The sequence below is a fragment of the Mustela nivalis genome, assembly GCF_964662115.1.
Source record: "Mustela nivalis genome assembly, chromosome: 5".
Taxonomy (NCBI): domain Eukaryota; kingdom Metazoa; phylum Chordata; class Mammalia; order Carnivora; family Mustelidae; genus Mustela; species Mustela nivalis.
In genome coordinates, this window is record NC_139024.1 from 15,836,330 (window position 1) to 15,850,084 (window position 13,755).

Below are 13,755 nucleotides of genomic sequence, written 5' to 3' on the forward strand. Positions count from 1 at the left end.
CATGCCATGTGGAGTATATGGATTAAAGCAGGAGCACATGGGAGGCTCAGTTGGTACATGAACCAAAGTACAATTGGAGGGAAAAGATTTTTAGCCCAAAGAAGCCCTTCTATACTGCTACCTTCAAATGAACTTTAGTGATTATCCAGTTTTTTTTTTTTTTTTTCAGGCTAACTTCACTATCTCTGAGGAAAGGAATTTTATACCCAAGATCTGAATGTGAATATTGTAGAAAGGAATAAAAAGGGAACTGAATAATCATGAAGAACAAAGTGATCAGCAGAAAGGGGGGAAAGCCCCATAATTATTCTTATTCATTTACATCAAAAATAAAAGGTCTTTGAGCCTATAAATTGGCAGTGCTCTTTCAGACCCCATCATCTCAGAAATAATGATCTAGGGCCATCACTGAGGTCTCTATAGTAGCATTTTAGAAGCTTCTGGCAAATTTAGAGACTTGGGATATTACAAAAAAAAAATGCTATTCCCTTTTTCCTTTCCATTTTAAGTGGTGGCAGGCTATGTTTCCCAGAAGAATAAAACATACATTATCCCAAGCAAAAATTCTAGAAGGAAAAGTTTCAGTGAAATCAGGCTTTCAAGGTTGTTCTCACATCAACTGCAAAATGTTTCTGAATAGAATGATCTAGAACTGGGGTTTCATATTACAAATATCCTAAGCTAAAACATGAACTTTGAAATATAGCTCAATATACGGCTAACTACTTGGCAGGAGCTTAGGGGATACATAACTGAGATTGGATTAAAAGTAACCTTAGTGCATTACTTGGGTCCCTCTTCACAGAAGAGGGCATTCTCCCGGTTGCTGTTGACCACCCAGTCCTGTAAGACAAATTCAAGATTAAAAATTAAATTAAGTTCCATGATATTCTCAAAAAAGAGAAAGAAAATTCATTTTGTTTGGGGAATACTAATACTTGAAAATATGAAGACCTGAAATTTGAACAGAATTTAATGATGAAGGAAGAAGTTATCAGTAGGCCGATAGTGCTCAGTCTCGGAAGAAAGATGGGACAATATGGGGAGCAAGCGTGATGGAACAGCTGAGGGAGGAAGCTGAGATTTCTCTTCCATCTCTCCGAACTTCTTGGAAAGAGAGGACTGGAGACAGTATCCTTCTAACCCTGAGATACTTTCTTCAAGTTAGCATGACCAAGTTTCTGATTTGCTAAAACATGGCGGACTGAGTTTTTATCATACACACAATTTATTTATTTATTTTTAAAGATTTATTTAATTGTTTGAGAGAGGGAGAGAGAGAGCAGAAGTGAATGGGAGGAGGGGTAGAAAGAGAGAATCTTCAAACAGACTCCCTGCTGATCACAGAACCCCTTGCAGGTCTCGATCCCACAACCCATGAGATCATGACCAAGAGTCGGGCGCTCAAATGACGGAGACACCTGGCACCCTACCTGACCATCTTGTCTTTTCTTCTTCTTCCACCAACAGTTTTCAGTCCACCAAATCCACCAATAAGAAGTGGTCCCACATCAGAGCATATCATTAGCATGTGACTTTCTGTGTTCTCTGAGGACATGCACTCTTCCTCCAAAGAACGGCTCTAGTTCCACTTCTTGTGTCCAGTTTTCCTAAAATCTCAGGGAAGAGTTCTTCACTCAGAACATCCAAACCGTGCCCTGTGTCTATGGTCTTCCCTGCAAACTGCAACAAGGACCAAAATCCTTTACCCGCTATGCACTCAAAGTATAATTATTGACAATGATAGAATAAGGTGGGCAAGACACTGACTTTCATAATGGTCAGTTTGCATGGACATGATTTTTTGTTTTTAAATTGACATAGCTGAAGGTTGTCATCCAATAAACTGATTTATTGATGGGTTCTAATAGCCACAGCTTCTCTACCAAAGTGTTTTTTAATAGACGGCTAACTACTTGGCAGGAGCTTAGGGGATACGTAACTGAGATTGGATTAAAAGTAACCTTAGTGCATTACTTGGGTCCCTCTTCACAGAAGAGGGCATTCTCCCGGTTGCTGTAGAACTTTCTGGAATCTGAGGCTGTTCGGTTTCATTTAATGAGTGTGACGACGCTGTAAATCTGTGGCCGCTACATCTGAAGTGAAAAATCACAGACTGACAATTTTCCAGAACTGGAAAGTAGTTGGAGACGGTCTAATGCCACTTTTCAAACAATTTTCCAAATAACTCCTGTCAAGAAAGTAAAATAAAAATGCCAATTTATTCATGAATGACTAATATGTGGAACAGCTTTTTATAAGTGAATTCTGCTGTGAGAAGAGATAGACCCAGTCATGGAGGTAATGGTCTACACAGCGGCTTCATAGGGTTATAGCCTGTCGCCTGGTGGTGTGCTGGGGGTGGGGGACTTTCTCAGCAGATCTGTCAGTAGAGCTGTAAATGTGAGGAGGTAAGAGATACCCTCTATACCAGCCCATGAAATGGAGGAAGTACTCTGGGGCACAGTGTGCTTTCCTATCAGGATTGTGAAGTGGATTTTGTTTTTTTGTCTTGGGTTTTGTTTTTGTTTTTGTTTTAGCTAGAAAAGCCCTTCACTTACTTCTTGGGGTTGGCACAGACATGGTGGAGGCAGAACGATGTGGTCTAGTATTGCTGAAGTACCTTCACTGGCTTTCCCCTTGGACGGGCAGTCTGTGATGTACTGGCCTGCTTATGTGGACAGTAGCTACATTATTGCACTAATGTACAAATTAATGAAGGTATTCATTAATTCATCCAACATTTGCTGATGCCCATGTATGTGCCAGGACCATGCTAGACACAGGTAAGCAAAGGAGATGCTATTCTAGTCCCCACGGGATTGTCATATAATGGGTAGAAAATCAGTATAAATTGCCAACTGTGGAAACCAAAGGATATAGACAGAGAAATTAATGTACTCTAGAGGTTCAGAGGAGTTGTCCCTAAACCAATGATTTGATCTGGGATAAGAAGAATGAGTAGGAGATAACATGGTTAAGGGGAAGGGATGAAGACAGAGTGTTCCAGGCAGAGAGAACATTTGCAGTCAATCCAAAGGCCCTGGGGCAGGATGGTCAGTCACTAAGGAAAAGATTGGAGGATGTCGAGTAAGGAGGGGACCCAAGTCAGAGGCTGTTGATTGAACAGAGGCTGTGGGTGCTTGATCTGATTAATTGGCTGCAGGGAGAAATTGGGGTCAGATAGGTGAGGTGCAGGGAATTCCAGGTCAGTGTGCTATGAAGACCAGGAATTATGAGGCTGGTAGATTTGCAACCCAAAGTATGTCCCTGAGCTTTGGTTTCCTAATCTCTAAAAAAAGATTGCATTTGGAAGAAAGCCAAGAGTGGTTTTCTTCTTACTCACTTATCAGGTGACTATTACAAAAATTAGTTAACTACTTCTTTGCATTTGAGTTTGTTCATCCAGAAAATGTGGATGTTCCTGAAGATGAAGCCAGGATGGGGTGGACACATATTCTAAACTAAATTTTCTAAGCTGTCATGGAAACGAGATAGTTCTTTATTTCACATTAATCTATTGAAGCTGGCTTTGTGAGTAGGTTAGAAGTTGTCTTATCTATTTGGTTGACACCTAATGGAGCTCAATTTGAATCTCAGCTCTTCTACTTAATTACTATATTCATTTTCTATTGCTGCATAAAAGATTTTTGTACACCTAGCAGATGAAAACAATACCCATTCACATAATTTCCCAAGGTCAGAAAGCCAGCTTCACTCAACTGGGTCTTCTGCTGAAGACCTCCCATGCCAGGTGTGGGCTACATGTTCTCATCTGAGGTTTTGGCAAAGGACCTACTTCCAGGATCATTGAGATTGGTGGCAGAAGTCAGTTTCTTGTGACTGTAGGACTGAGGTTCTGGTTTCCTTGCTGGCTGTCAGCCAAGGGTCATTCTCAGGCTCTAGAAGCATCTCTCTGGATCCTCCTGTGGCCCTCTCAATCTTCCATCTTTAAGCCAGCAGTGGTTCCTCAGGCCTCCTCATGCTTTAAATCTCTCTAACTTCTTTTCCCAGTGACAGACAGAGAAAGCTCTCTGCTCTTATGTTTTTATGTGATTAAGTCAGGCCCATGGATAATCTCCTTATTTTAAGGTCAACTGAGCCTTATGACATAATCATGGGGGTGAAATCTCATTACATTTACAGGTTTCAGGGATGAAGCCATGGACTCCTTGAAGCCATTTTCAGAATTCTGTCTACTGCAATTTCTCAAGTGACCCTGATGAGATTGTTACTTAACCTGTATTGCTCTTAGTTTCTTCATCTGTATGAGGGAGTGAAATTATAACTTGAAGCATTATTGTGTTGACAAGTAAAATAAGATAGACACTGGGTCGAGACATAGCAGATATGTAACAAAAATGTGATATCTCACATTCAGTGTTATACATTAAGAGCCTGGCTAACTCCTAATGCCAGATGAGATTATTTATTTATTTATTTATTTATTGTCAAAAAGAGCAATGGGTCCTCTCCCTTACAGGTTTCGAAAGTTCTTTTAGAGTTGCATGCTACTGTATGACATAATCAGGATTTGTTTTCTCTTAAGTAGCTGAGAACTGATGTATGCTGCATATAGGCATAAATTAAGAACTTGGACAAGAAAAGAACTTGCCAGAATTCAACCTCGGGGTGTTTATGTCTGATCCTAAAAAAAAAAAAAAAAAAAAAAAGTCTTGGCAGAAAAATTAATTTCTTGGCAGTGGCGGTTGTGAAGAGGAAAACAGGGCTTTATATATAATTGCCAGAGTTTACTTTATCCTGCAAATTTTATGGGTAAATTCCCTCAAAGCCTATTTGCTTTTAAGACTGCAGAAACTGATGAAAGAAAGCGTGGTTCTACCCTACTTTTTGAGTTGTGAAGACCTCAAAATCCTTGCACTGTAATGCTTCCTACATTTGCTCCATGCAACTGTAAGTTCTTGTAAAGTTCCCTTCTTTATTAATATGAGTTCCAACAAGAGAGCTGAGAGCCCTTAAATCCATCAACTGGCTGTAAGTCTGAGCAGCTGCATTCTGAGTCACTCGAAGATCAGCACAGTGAACTGGCTACCGTGCTTCCGCCCAGGAGACGGAGCTCCCCCTCCCTAAAATGGTCATTCTCCACTAAGTCAGGCATATGCTGGTTGGAGTTAGGGGGAGTTAGAGCTGTAGCTCCTCACAAGTCTCCGAAGACAATGTGGTAGGTGGTAAGGGATCCAGGGATAAATACTGGTGTTAGTTGGAGAAGACTAGCTCCCGTTGCAATTTAAAGTGGCCTTTCAATTGCTTGCGGGCCCTCATTTCTCCAGCAATGCAAAGGAATTCATGATTTCTGCATATGAATATTTGCCTTGTAGAAGTATCTTTAGGGTTAATGGTATAGCATGAAAAAGCACGATCTTAGTGGAGCGTATTATCTGGTGATTATGCATTTTCTATGCTCTACTCCAAGGCTGAAGCCATAGATGATGACGAATGACACAGTCTTGGAGGACTGAGAAGAGAAACACGGTGCATGCGAGTTCTGCCCCATGCATCCCCAAATCTTCTGAACCACAAATGCTCTCCATTCAATTTAGTCAAGTTTGGATAAAATGAAACCTCAGGAAACAGGACTCACTGAATTTTCAGGTCACCTTTCTTTTGTAACACGTTACGTAAAAAATCTCTAGACATATTGATGCCTAAAAAGGTTTTCTTAAAATGTTGGATGCTTTTCTTCCTGATACAATATTGTATTAGCTCAGAGTTACCTTTCTGAGTATTTATTCTAACTGTGTAATGCTGGGGATGACTAGGCCAAGGGAAGATTGAATGGGCACTTGGGTCTCATCATAGAAGTCACTTGAAAACATGTCTCCATCTCCAGTTGGTTATTTTCTTTCCATTTACTGCTTTCTTCATCAATGGGACACATACAGTTAATCTATTTAACTGGGGTCCATTTAGTGTCTGGATAACTGACATGAGCTCTAACATCCTACTGTCTGGCATTTTTTAATAAGAAAGGATAATACATACTATGTGCTACAGAATATATAAAAGAACGTGAGAGTTGGAAAAAGACATTTCATTCTGCCTACTGTTTTTTCAGAGATTGCTCTATTGCTAGATAGCGCTAAGTCCTTTGCTTGCATTATTTCATTAATATAACAAAGCACCCTATGAAAAAGATAGCATGTTGTCCTTGCTTCCGTTTCCCTGATAGAGAAGTGGAGCACTAGACAGGTTGGAGATTTTCTGGGGCCACCCAGCTAGAAGGTGCTGGACTTGGGTTTGAGTGTGGTTCTGTCTGGCCCCGATGCCCACTGACTTCTGTGCTCCTCATGGTAAGCACTGTAATGGCGGGTCACAGCCTCCTGGGAGAAGAGAAGCCTTGCTCTGCAGGCGGATGGAACTGACTGAAAGGGGCTTTCTTCAGAAGAGGTAACCACATCAGACGAACAAGTGACATAACCCAGGTGACCCTTGGAGTGGGGCTTGGTTGAGACTCAGCTCCTGATGGGATGGGGCCCTCCCGGCATTTTGGGGAGTGGTGACACCACAGTCGCTGTCACCACAGGCTGTAGATGTCAAAGAGGGGCTACCAGGCAGCACTTAGGGTAAGCTGCTGGGAATGGGGTGCCCATTCTTATCCTCAGCCTGGCACGAGGTGAGGCGGGCAGGAGACTAGAGTAGAGCACCAGAGCGGTGTTCTGCCCAGGAAGGAGCTATGGAATCCCAGAGGCAGGATGGTGTTCCACGAGACACGGCAACACTGTCCCCTCAGAAGAGGCACACCCTGGATGTGCTTGTCATTCTGAAGCATGATAAACAGAACACCAAACCCCTTCCCTTCACTCATCAGGCTTGTGATGCCCGGGAGGTAACTATTTTAACTTTATTATTATTATTATTATCATTATTTTTAAGATTTTACTTATTTATAGAATGAGAGAAAGAGCATAAACAGGGGAGAGTGGCAGAGCAGGCTCCTTGCTGAGCAGGGAGCCCAACATGGGCTTGATCCTAGGACTCAGGGATCATGACCTGAGGCATAGGCAGATGCTTAACCGACTGAGCCACCCAGGCGTCCTTGGAGACAACTACTTTAATATAAATCTTGAATGTCTTAATATGAAGATTTCAAAACTTGGAAAAAAGTTATAGGTGAGTATAATGGATACATTATAACATATGAGACTAGCATAGCATAATGGTCCTTCTTTTAATATCTATCTTCCTGATGCTCCCAGGACAGATTGGACCTCAGATTCCCAAACACACAGTGGCCGCATCCACACTCCCTTCCAAAAGAGCGACTGTAGGAGGCAAAAGACTGCCTGACATGGAAAGCCAATGTTGCCACTGGGGTACTGTCATCAGGCATGATTTATATACTGATGGGGAACCACGCTTGGTGATAAGTAGAAATTCATGGCTTCATGGTACAGGAGAGTCAGTGGGAAGATAACTCTTGATGATTATAAACTCACATCAGAAATAGAATTTCTGAGGCAGTTTGAAAGGTAAAAGCATTTCCTTTCATATACCAAATCTCAGCATTAAAACCTCAGCATTAAAATTCCAGATTTTAATGAAAATTATTCAAAAAAGAGGGTGGGAGAAAAATGTCAGGCGCACCTGTCCTGTCCATATCCCTAAACTATGACAGTATCTATTTAGTGACCTCAAGGTGGCCTCATGGCTGGTGGTAAAGATGCACCTGAAGCCCATTAGAGGATTTTATCACCTTCATAAAAACCTGACCGCAAAGCAATTCATCATTTGCCTTTGCGATGAAAGCAGAAGAAGTTTTTGCAATTATTTGACAATAACCAATGTGGATGTGAGCTCCACATGGAGATAAAGAGGAAGACAGATGGTCAGGGGAGGATGATGTGCCCTTAGCTTGTTCCCTAATGAAATCCTCATAGGTGACATAAGGCACGTCACTTTAGGAGAGTAGAGTAAGGATCAGTAGTTAATACATACGGAGGGAGAGCTGATCCTTGGGGACCGGGGATGTGAGAATGCTTTTGAAATTTCTAAGAGGTAACTTCATAGAGGTAAGCTCTATGCTGTGAGAGCTAACACTTTCAGTAGCGACAAGAAAGGCAAAAGAACTCAAAAGTGCCCCTAAATGTGTGCTTTATCATCCAAGGGAGGAATATTTGTTAAGTTTATTAGTAATTCACCTAAACATTTCCAGTCTATGAGTTATCTAACTCGTTTGTTTTTCTCTATGGAAAGCCTTTATTTGCAAGGATTTGAACCCTGTGTCTCCTGGTGTAAGAAGAGATTTCAAATTAAAAGAAAGCAAGAGAACCTGCACGATATCACTATAAAACCAGATACCTAAGCAAGCAAAAGACATGAACTTCCCCACCCTTAGGCTGAGACAGGTTTCCCTATTGAAATGGGGGAGGGGGGTAGGTATTAGGGGTGGGGGGTCCTTCAGCTCTGTGTGAGCAGAATGGGTGACAATCCCATCCATCTGTGGGTTTCTTCCTCTGTTTATGCCTGTTAGGTGTGCTAATGATTGTGTGAGGTGGGGCATATGGCGGAGATTTCCAGAAGTGGGTAAGATACCCAAGCTGGAACATACAGTATCAATTTTATGATGCCACATCTTCCTGAGCATGTAAGGAAAATCCAGTGTAAGGGGACAAATGTTTTATCTATGGAATATAAGATTTACACTGCAGCATGTACTGTGTTCTGTTGACCTTCTGCTTCCAACCTTTTCAAAATTAATTTTGAAACCACATAAACAATACATTTAGGTATATGAACACCAAACATGAGTATAAATTTTCTAAATAAGTAAATGCATAGGGAAAAGTTCTGCAGATAGAGACAACAGCATGATTCTATGGGTTGACTTAGTAGAGGCATGGGGGCAGGGCAGTTGGAGAAATAAGGCTGGAGCAGGCATTGGTTCTACAGGACTTTAGCCTCATCAGCCTTGTAACATTTTACACGAAGAATACTTTTTACTCATTTGCCTTATTTCTAGAAACCAGTGTAGGCCTGATAACTATTTTTTTAAAGATTTAATTTATTTATTTGAGAGAGAGAGAGAGTGCATAAACAGGTAGAACTGCAGACAGAGGAAGAGGAAGAAGCAGACTCCCTACTGAGCAGGGAGCCCAATGCGGGGCCTGATCCCAGAACCCTGGGATCATGATCTGCGTCAAAGGCAGATGCGTAGCCCACTGAGCCACTCAGGTGCCCCCAACTGCCAACTATTCTTGCGCTTCAGTTCTCCCTACCTTTGAGTCCAGGTGAATAATTCAAATGTGGGAAGTTAAAGATATGCCTTTTGACCAAAGTCGTGTGCCATTAATTGTTATTAATAAAGAAAGCAGACTATTGGAGTTTGGTAGAACTTTTACATCCCCCAGATATTTTTTTCCACAAGTAACAATCCATTCCTTTTCCCACCCAATGGAGAATGATGTCCCAAAGCCCGACTTCTGGTTCTAAATAGAAAGCCATTGTTGCAGGCTCTGCGAAGTCCTAGCTGCAAGCACAGAAAGGAGTCCAGGAAAGTCCCTCCATCCACTTAACCCAGAGGAACCAATTCTTGGAACCAGTGGAGAAATGGAGGTGGGACAACATGGAAACCAGCCAGGCCCTTTCACCTTGGCCTTCCTGCTGCGCCATCCAGCCCAGTGCTGCTGGGGGTGCGCACATCCTTGTCAGCCTGGTCCAAACACCACCCTCACTCTGGCTCCTACTGCTCCTTTATATGTACCTTGTGCTCTGGCCAAAGGAAACCACCTCCTGTTTCCTGAATATTCCCACGCTTTCCTGAAGCATGGCTTGTTCATGCCTTTTTTTTTTCCCTACTGAAATCCTACTTGTCCTTCAAGGTCCTTCTCCAAGGCCAAAGTCTTCATCCAGTCTTTCTGAATCTATAACCAGATGTCATTTCTTTCTCTTCTTACCCCTGTCATGGTTTGAAGTTTCCCTATACCTACAGAGAAATGCAGAGAGAGGGTGTGCCCCATGAAGGCAGGGTGGTGTTCGAGTTACGCCTTCCGTTTCTCCTTTCTTCCCACAGGCCAGGTTTTAGTCTAGGATTTGGAGAAATAAATACAGTCAAGGAACTGTCCCTATTCTTTTGGAGTGCATGGTTTAGAGAGTCAGATAATTACCAACACTGACCCCGACCTCCCGAACTCACTCTCCATCCTTTGGAGCCGTCCTTCAAACACAGGCGCCCGACCTCTTCCTTGCAAACTCCGTGTCTCAAGACAGAGGCAGGCTCATTCTGCACAGACCCCACGGGCCTGGATGAAACGCCCAAGAGAAGCCTCCCTTTCCAGAGCAGGAGAGAAGAGAGTAACATGAAAATACACGGAGGTGAGCAATTCAGCTTCGGAAATAGCAGTTACTTACCTGTGTGATCCCTGGAAGCGCGCGAAACACAGCGAGGTCTCCGCTCCATGTCCATATTTGCGCATGCGTCCTTTTGCACGCATGTGCGCATGCCCCCGTGTGCGCGCATGCGCCTGTGTACACGCCGGAAGAGAAACCGCTGCTGGTACCTACGATGCTTTGAGTCCTCATGTTGCCTTCCTCCCTGGAAGGGTGGTGGGGGTCCAGTTCCGGCCACAGGGGATTGAAGGACTGTCCCGTAGGGAAGATGGAGAATTCAGCCCTCTCCGGGACTAGCTTCTTGCTGTGGGCACTCTTGAAAACGTCGTTAGCCTTTACAAGAATAAAAGAAAAAGGGGATGAAGTGGGCTGTGCCCCAGGAAGGCGACAGGTGAGGGCGGAGAGGAGAAGGAGGTACTTCTGGCTGGGTCAGTGTCACAGGAGAAGGAAAACCTTCCACTGGCTTGGGTCAGTTTCCTTGCACAAGCTGCTCAGGCGTCTGGCGAAGTCCGAGAGCCTGGGTTCAAATCCTAGTTCTGTGTCCTAAGGACTTGGGGCCTCGTGGCAGCTAACGACTAACAATTTAACAACTCTGGGCTTCAGTTTCCTTATCTGTGGGACAGTAAGTAGATCTTCCTTGTGGAATTGCTGCAAAGGCTTAAATGTAAAGTGGTTAAAATAGCACTTGGACAGAATAAGTATTCAATCAGGGGTAGCTGGTTTACTGGAGCGGAACACAATAAACCGGAGATCACGTCTCCTACCTCTTACCGACCTAGTGGGACCAGGCCCAAATTCAGCCATTGACAAGAATAGTACGAAAGGTCATTCTTCTTGACGTGGGAGTGCTTTTTCCTATCTTTGGGGGTGACCCCAAATCCCTTCCTCCCACCCTCTGGGATGTTTAGGACCCTGTGCTGTCTACCTGGCTAGGCAGGTGAAGTTCTCCTCCTGGGCCCCCAGCCAGGGGTGCCCTTAGCAGGCAGAAACTCTGATTCTGGAGTCAGGATACCAGCATCTAGGTATCCTCTTGAAGTTGTAGAAATGCTTTGAGGACAAAAGCAGTGTCTAATAGCCTCTTTTTTTTCCTCTCTCCACATTTTATAACAATGCCCTCTTCTATGTCAAATGCACAAACAGTTGTTTTTCATCTGTGTCCTTCTCTGGTAGGCTACTCCCCTTAGTGAGAAAGGAGTTAGGGTTCGGCCATGCCAATGACTTAACTTAGTTTCTCATTTTAACCTCAAATTCTTGCCTTAGCTTAAGTGATGGTGGCATTTTAAGAATCAGGTACTGGTGAGAGAGAGGGAGTGGAGGAGAGAGAGTTTTTGGGTGGGAGGTATAAAACTGGTCCAGAAGAATTCCTGCTACCTCTTAGAATCATACCACAGGGGCAGCCTGGAACTCTGCTGTTCTCACAGTCACCCTTGGTGCTCAGATTTGCTTAGCAAGCCCCATTTCCTGTACCCACCAAAGATGATTTGAAATAAAACCCGTGTGACTGCCTTTCAATTTTAAGTAGCTAATATTTTTACATTTTAAAAGGAGGTTGATGGAATCTAGGGTCAGTATCCGAAGAACAATAGTTTACCAGGAAATGTTTCATAAATATTTTATTTGAGGCACAGATCAGATAAACATTCCTGTACCCATTCTACAGATGGCAAACTTGGGGGACAGGGGCAACCTGACTCTTCTCCAAGACTTGAATTTTTGTAGATTCATGTAGTGCCTGTTTCAAGCTGCCTGTGGGAGGTGTGGAGGACAGAGGTAGATGGGAGAGGGGTACACGGGAGCTTGAGGTGAATCCAGAGGGCGCTGGCTCTGGGCCAGCAGGGGCCCTAGCCAGAACAGCTGCTGACCAGCTGTCAGCACAGCTGTCAGCCACCTGCCCCTCCCCCCAACAGGCTGAGCAGAGTGGTGGATCTGGCTGTGCTCTCCTGCTCTGCCTTCAGCCCCAGGCCCAGCCAATTTGCCCCCCTCCCCTGACTCCTCAGCCAGGAAAACCAGACTCTATGGCTGCTGCTGCCTTGGGCTTAGAGGCTTCCGTTTGCTCCTGAGTTCTCACCTTTGAGCAACCATGCAGGACAGCAGTAGGGGGCTTGGACTGTGTCTTTTTCCCCTGCCCTGCCCCTGCCAGCCTCCCCTCTTGACCCTGGTGGTCCCCACTCTGGCTCAGCTCGAACCCCTTGGTGGGTCGCCCCAGGGCATGCTGGGAAAGGGACCTGTGACCCCTGCTGGCTGAGGGTCACGGAACTTTCTGGTGGCGCACACATTCGCCAGAACAATTGTCAGTGGGTTAGCAGGGAAAAGTGCTGACGAAGGTGGACTAGTGCAGAGCGGGCCCCTGACAAGGAGGACTGATGGCTATCTGTCCTTATCTCGGCTTTCCCACCTTCCCCCACCCCCGCGGCCCGCCATGGATTTTGAATGAACAAACTGAAGTCGAGGTCATCTGAAGTTAGCCAATTATGTTGCCCTGGGCATTTTCTCAAGGAAAGTGGTTAACCCAAAGAAGGGGGTGCTCTTTTTGGAAGGATAATAAATCCATGCTTCTCTCGGGTTTTCCTCCATATTTCTCTTTCCTTTGTTACTTATGCGCTTAGACCATCCTAGTCTTTCATTTGTATTTACTTTCCTGTGTATGCATTTAAATACAAATGCAATCATGCTCCCGCAATATATTTAAAAATACTGCTCTACTTATATAACTACGATGTGTCAAGAGGTGTTTCAGGTGCAGTTACAGATACAAGGGAGTCTCTGCCCCTGGGACAGTTGGTCTGATCCCATAGCTGGGATACATACACAAGTACCCACACCACAGGTAGGACGCAGTAAATGTCACAAAAAAGACACAAAGACGTTGCTATTGGAGCACAGAGTATAGTGAGCCCACCTGTAGGTAAGAGGTCCTGGAGGCTCAGGAGGTGAATTGGGTGTTGATGGACTGAGCACGATGGCATTGATTCTTTTGTGGGGTTTCTGTACAAATTGGGCACTCCACAAATTCTAGGCAGAAAGAGCAGCGCAAGAGAAAATACAGAGACAGTCAATGACAAATGGCCTCATTTTTATTGACTGATTGATTTGTTGGGCAATTGGTCATTTACTGTGCAGCTGGCATGGTTCTGGGTTTGGGCATGCAGGAATAAAATAGACACATGAAGTCCCCACTCTCACTGAGCTTACATCCCAGGGGCAGGAGAAAGATACTCAGCAAATAAAGCTGTAACCTACCAGGTGGTGTTAGGCACTGAAATGAAAACTACGGTATGATAACTGGGCAGAGAGTGACAGGGGTAGGTGGTTGGGAAAGCCCTTTTGACAAACAGAAACCTGATGGATGTGAGAGCAGCTTCAGTAGATTTCAGCAGCTGAAATACCCCATCAAGGGTAGTAGCAGGT

At 44.1% G+C, this 13,755-nt stretch overlaps 1 protein-coding gene across 1 annotated transcript in view; it reads right to left on the bottom strand.

Moving 5' to 3' along the window:
* Positions 1–1,284: 1,284 nt before the first annotated feature.
* LOC309864092 (uncharacterized protein) overlaps positions 1,285–13,755 on the bottom strand; it is a gene marked incomplete at its 5' end in the record, with an annotated part of 35,791 nt that continues 23,320 nt past the window's right edge. Inside the window, 3 exons of the mRNA XM_082729440.1 lie at positions 1,285–2,191; positions 10,369–10,680; positions 12,416–12,559. Of these exons, the coding sequence (XP_082585566.1) occupies positions 2,156–2,191; positions 10,369–10,680; positions 12,416–12,559 (492 nt within the window). The 3' untranslated portion in view covers positions 1,285–2,155. The remainder of the gene's footprint in view (positions 2,192–10,368; positions 10,681–12,415; positions 12,560–13,755) is intronic.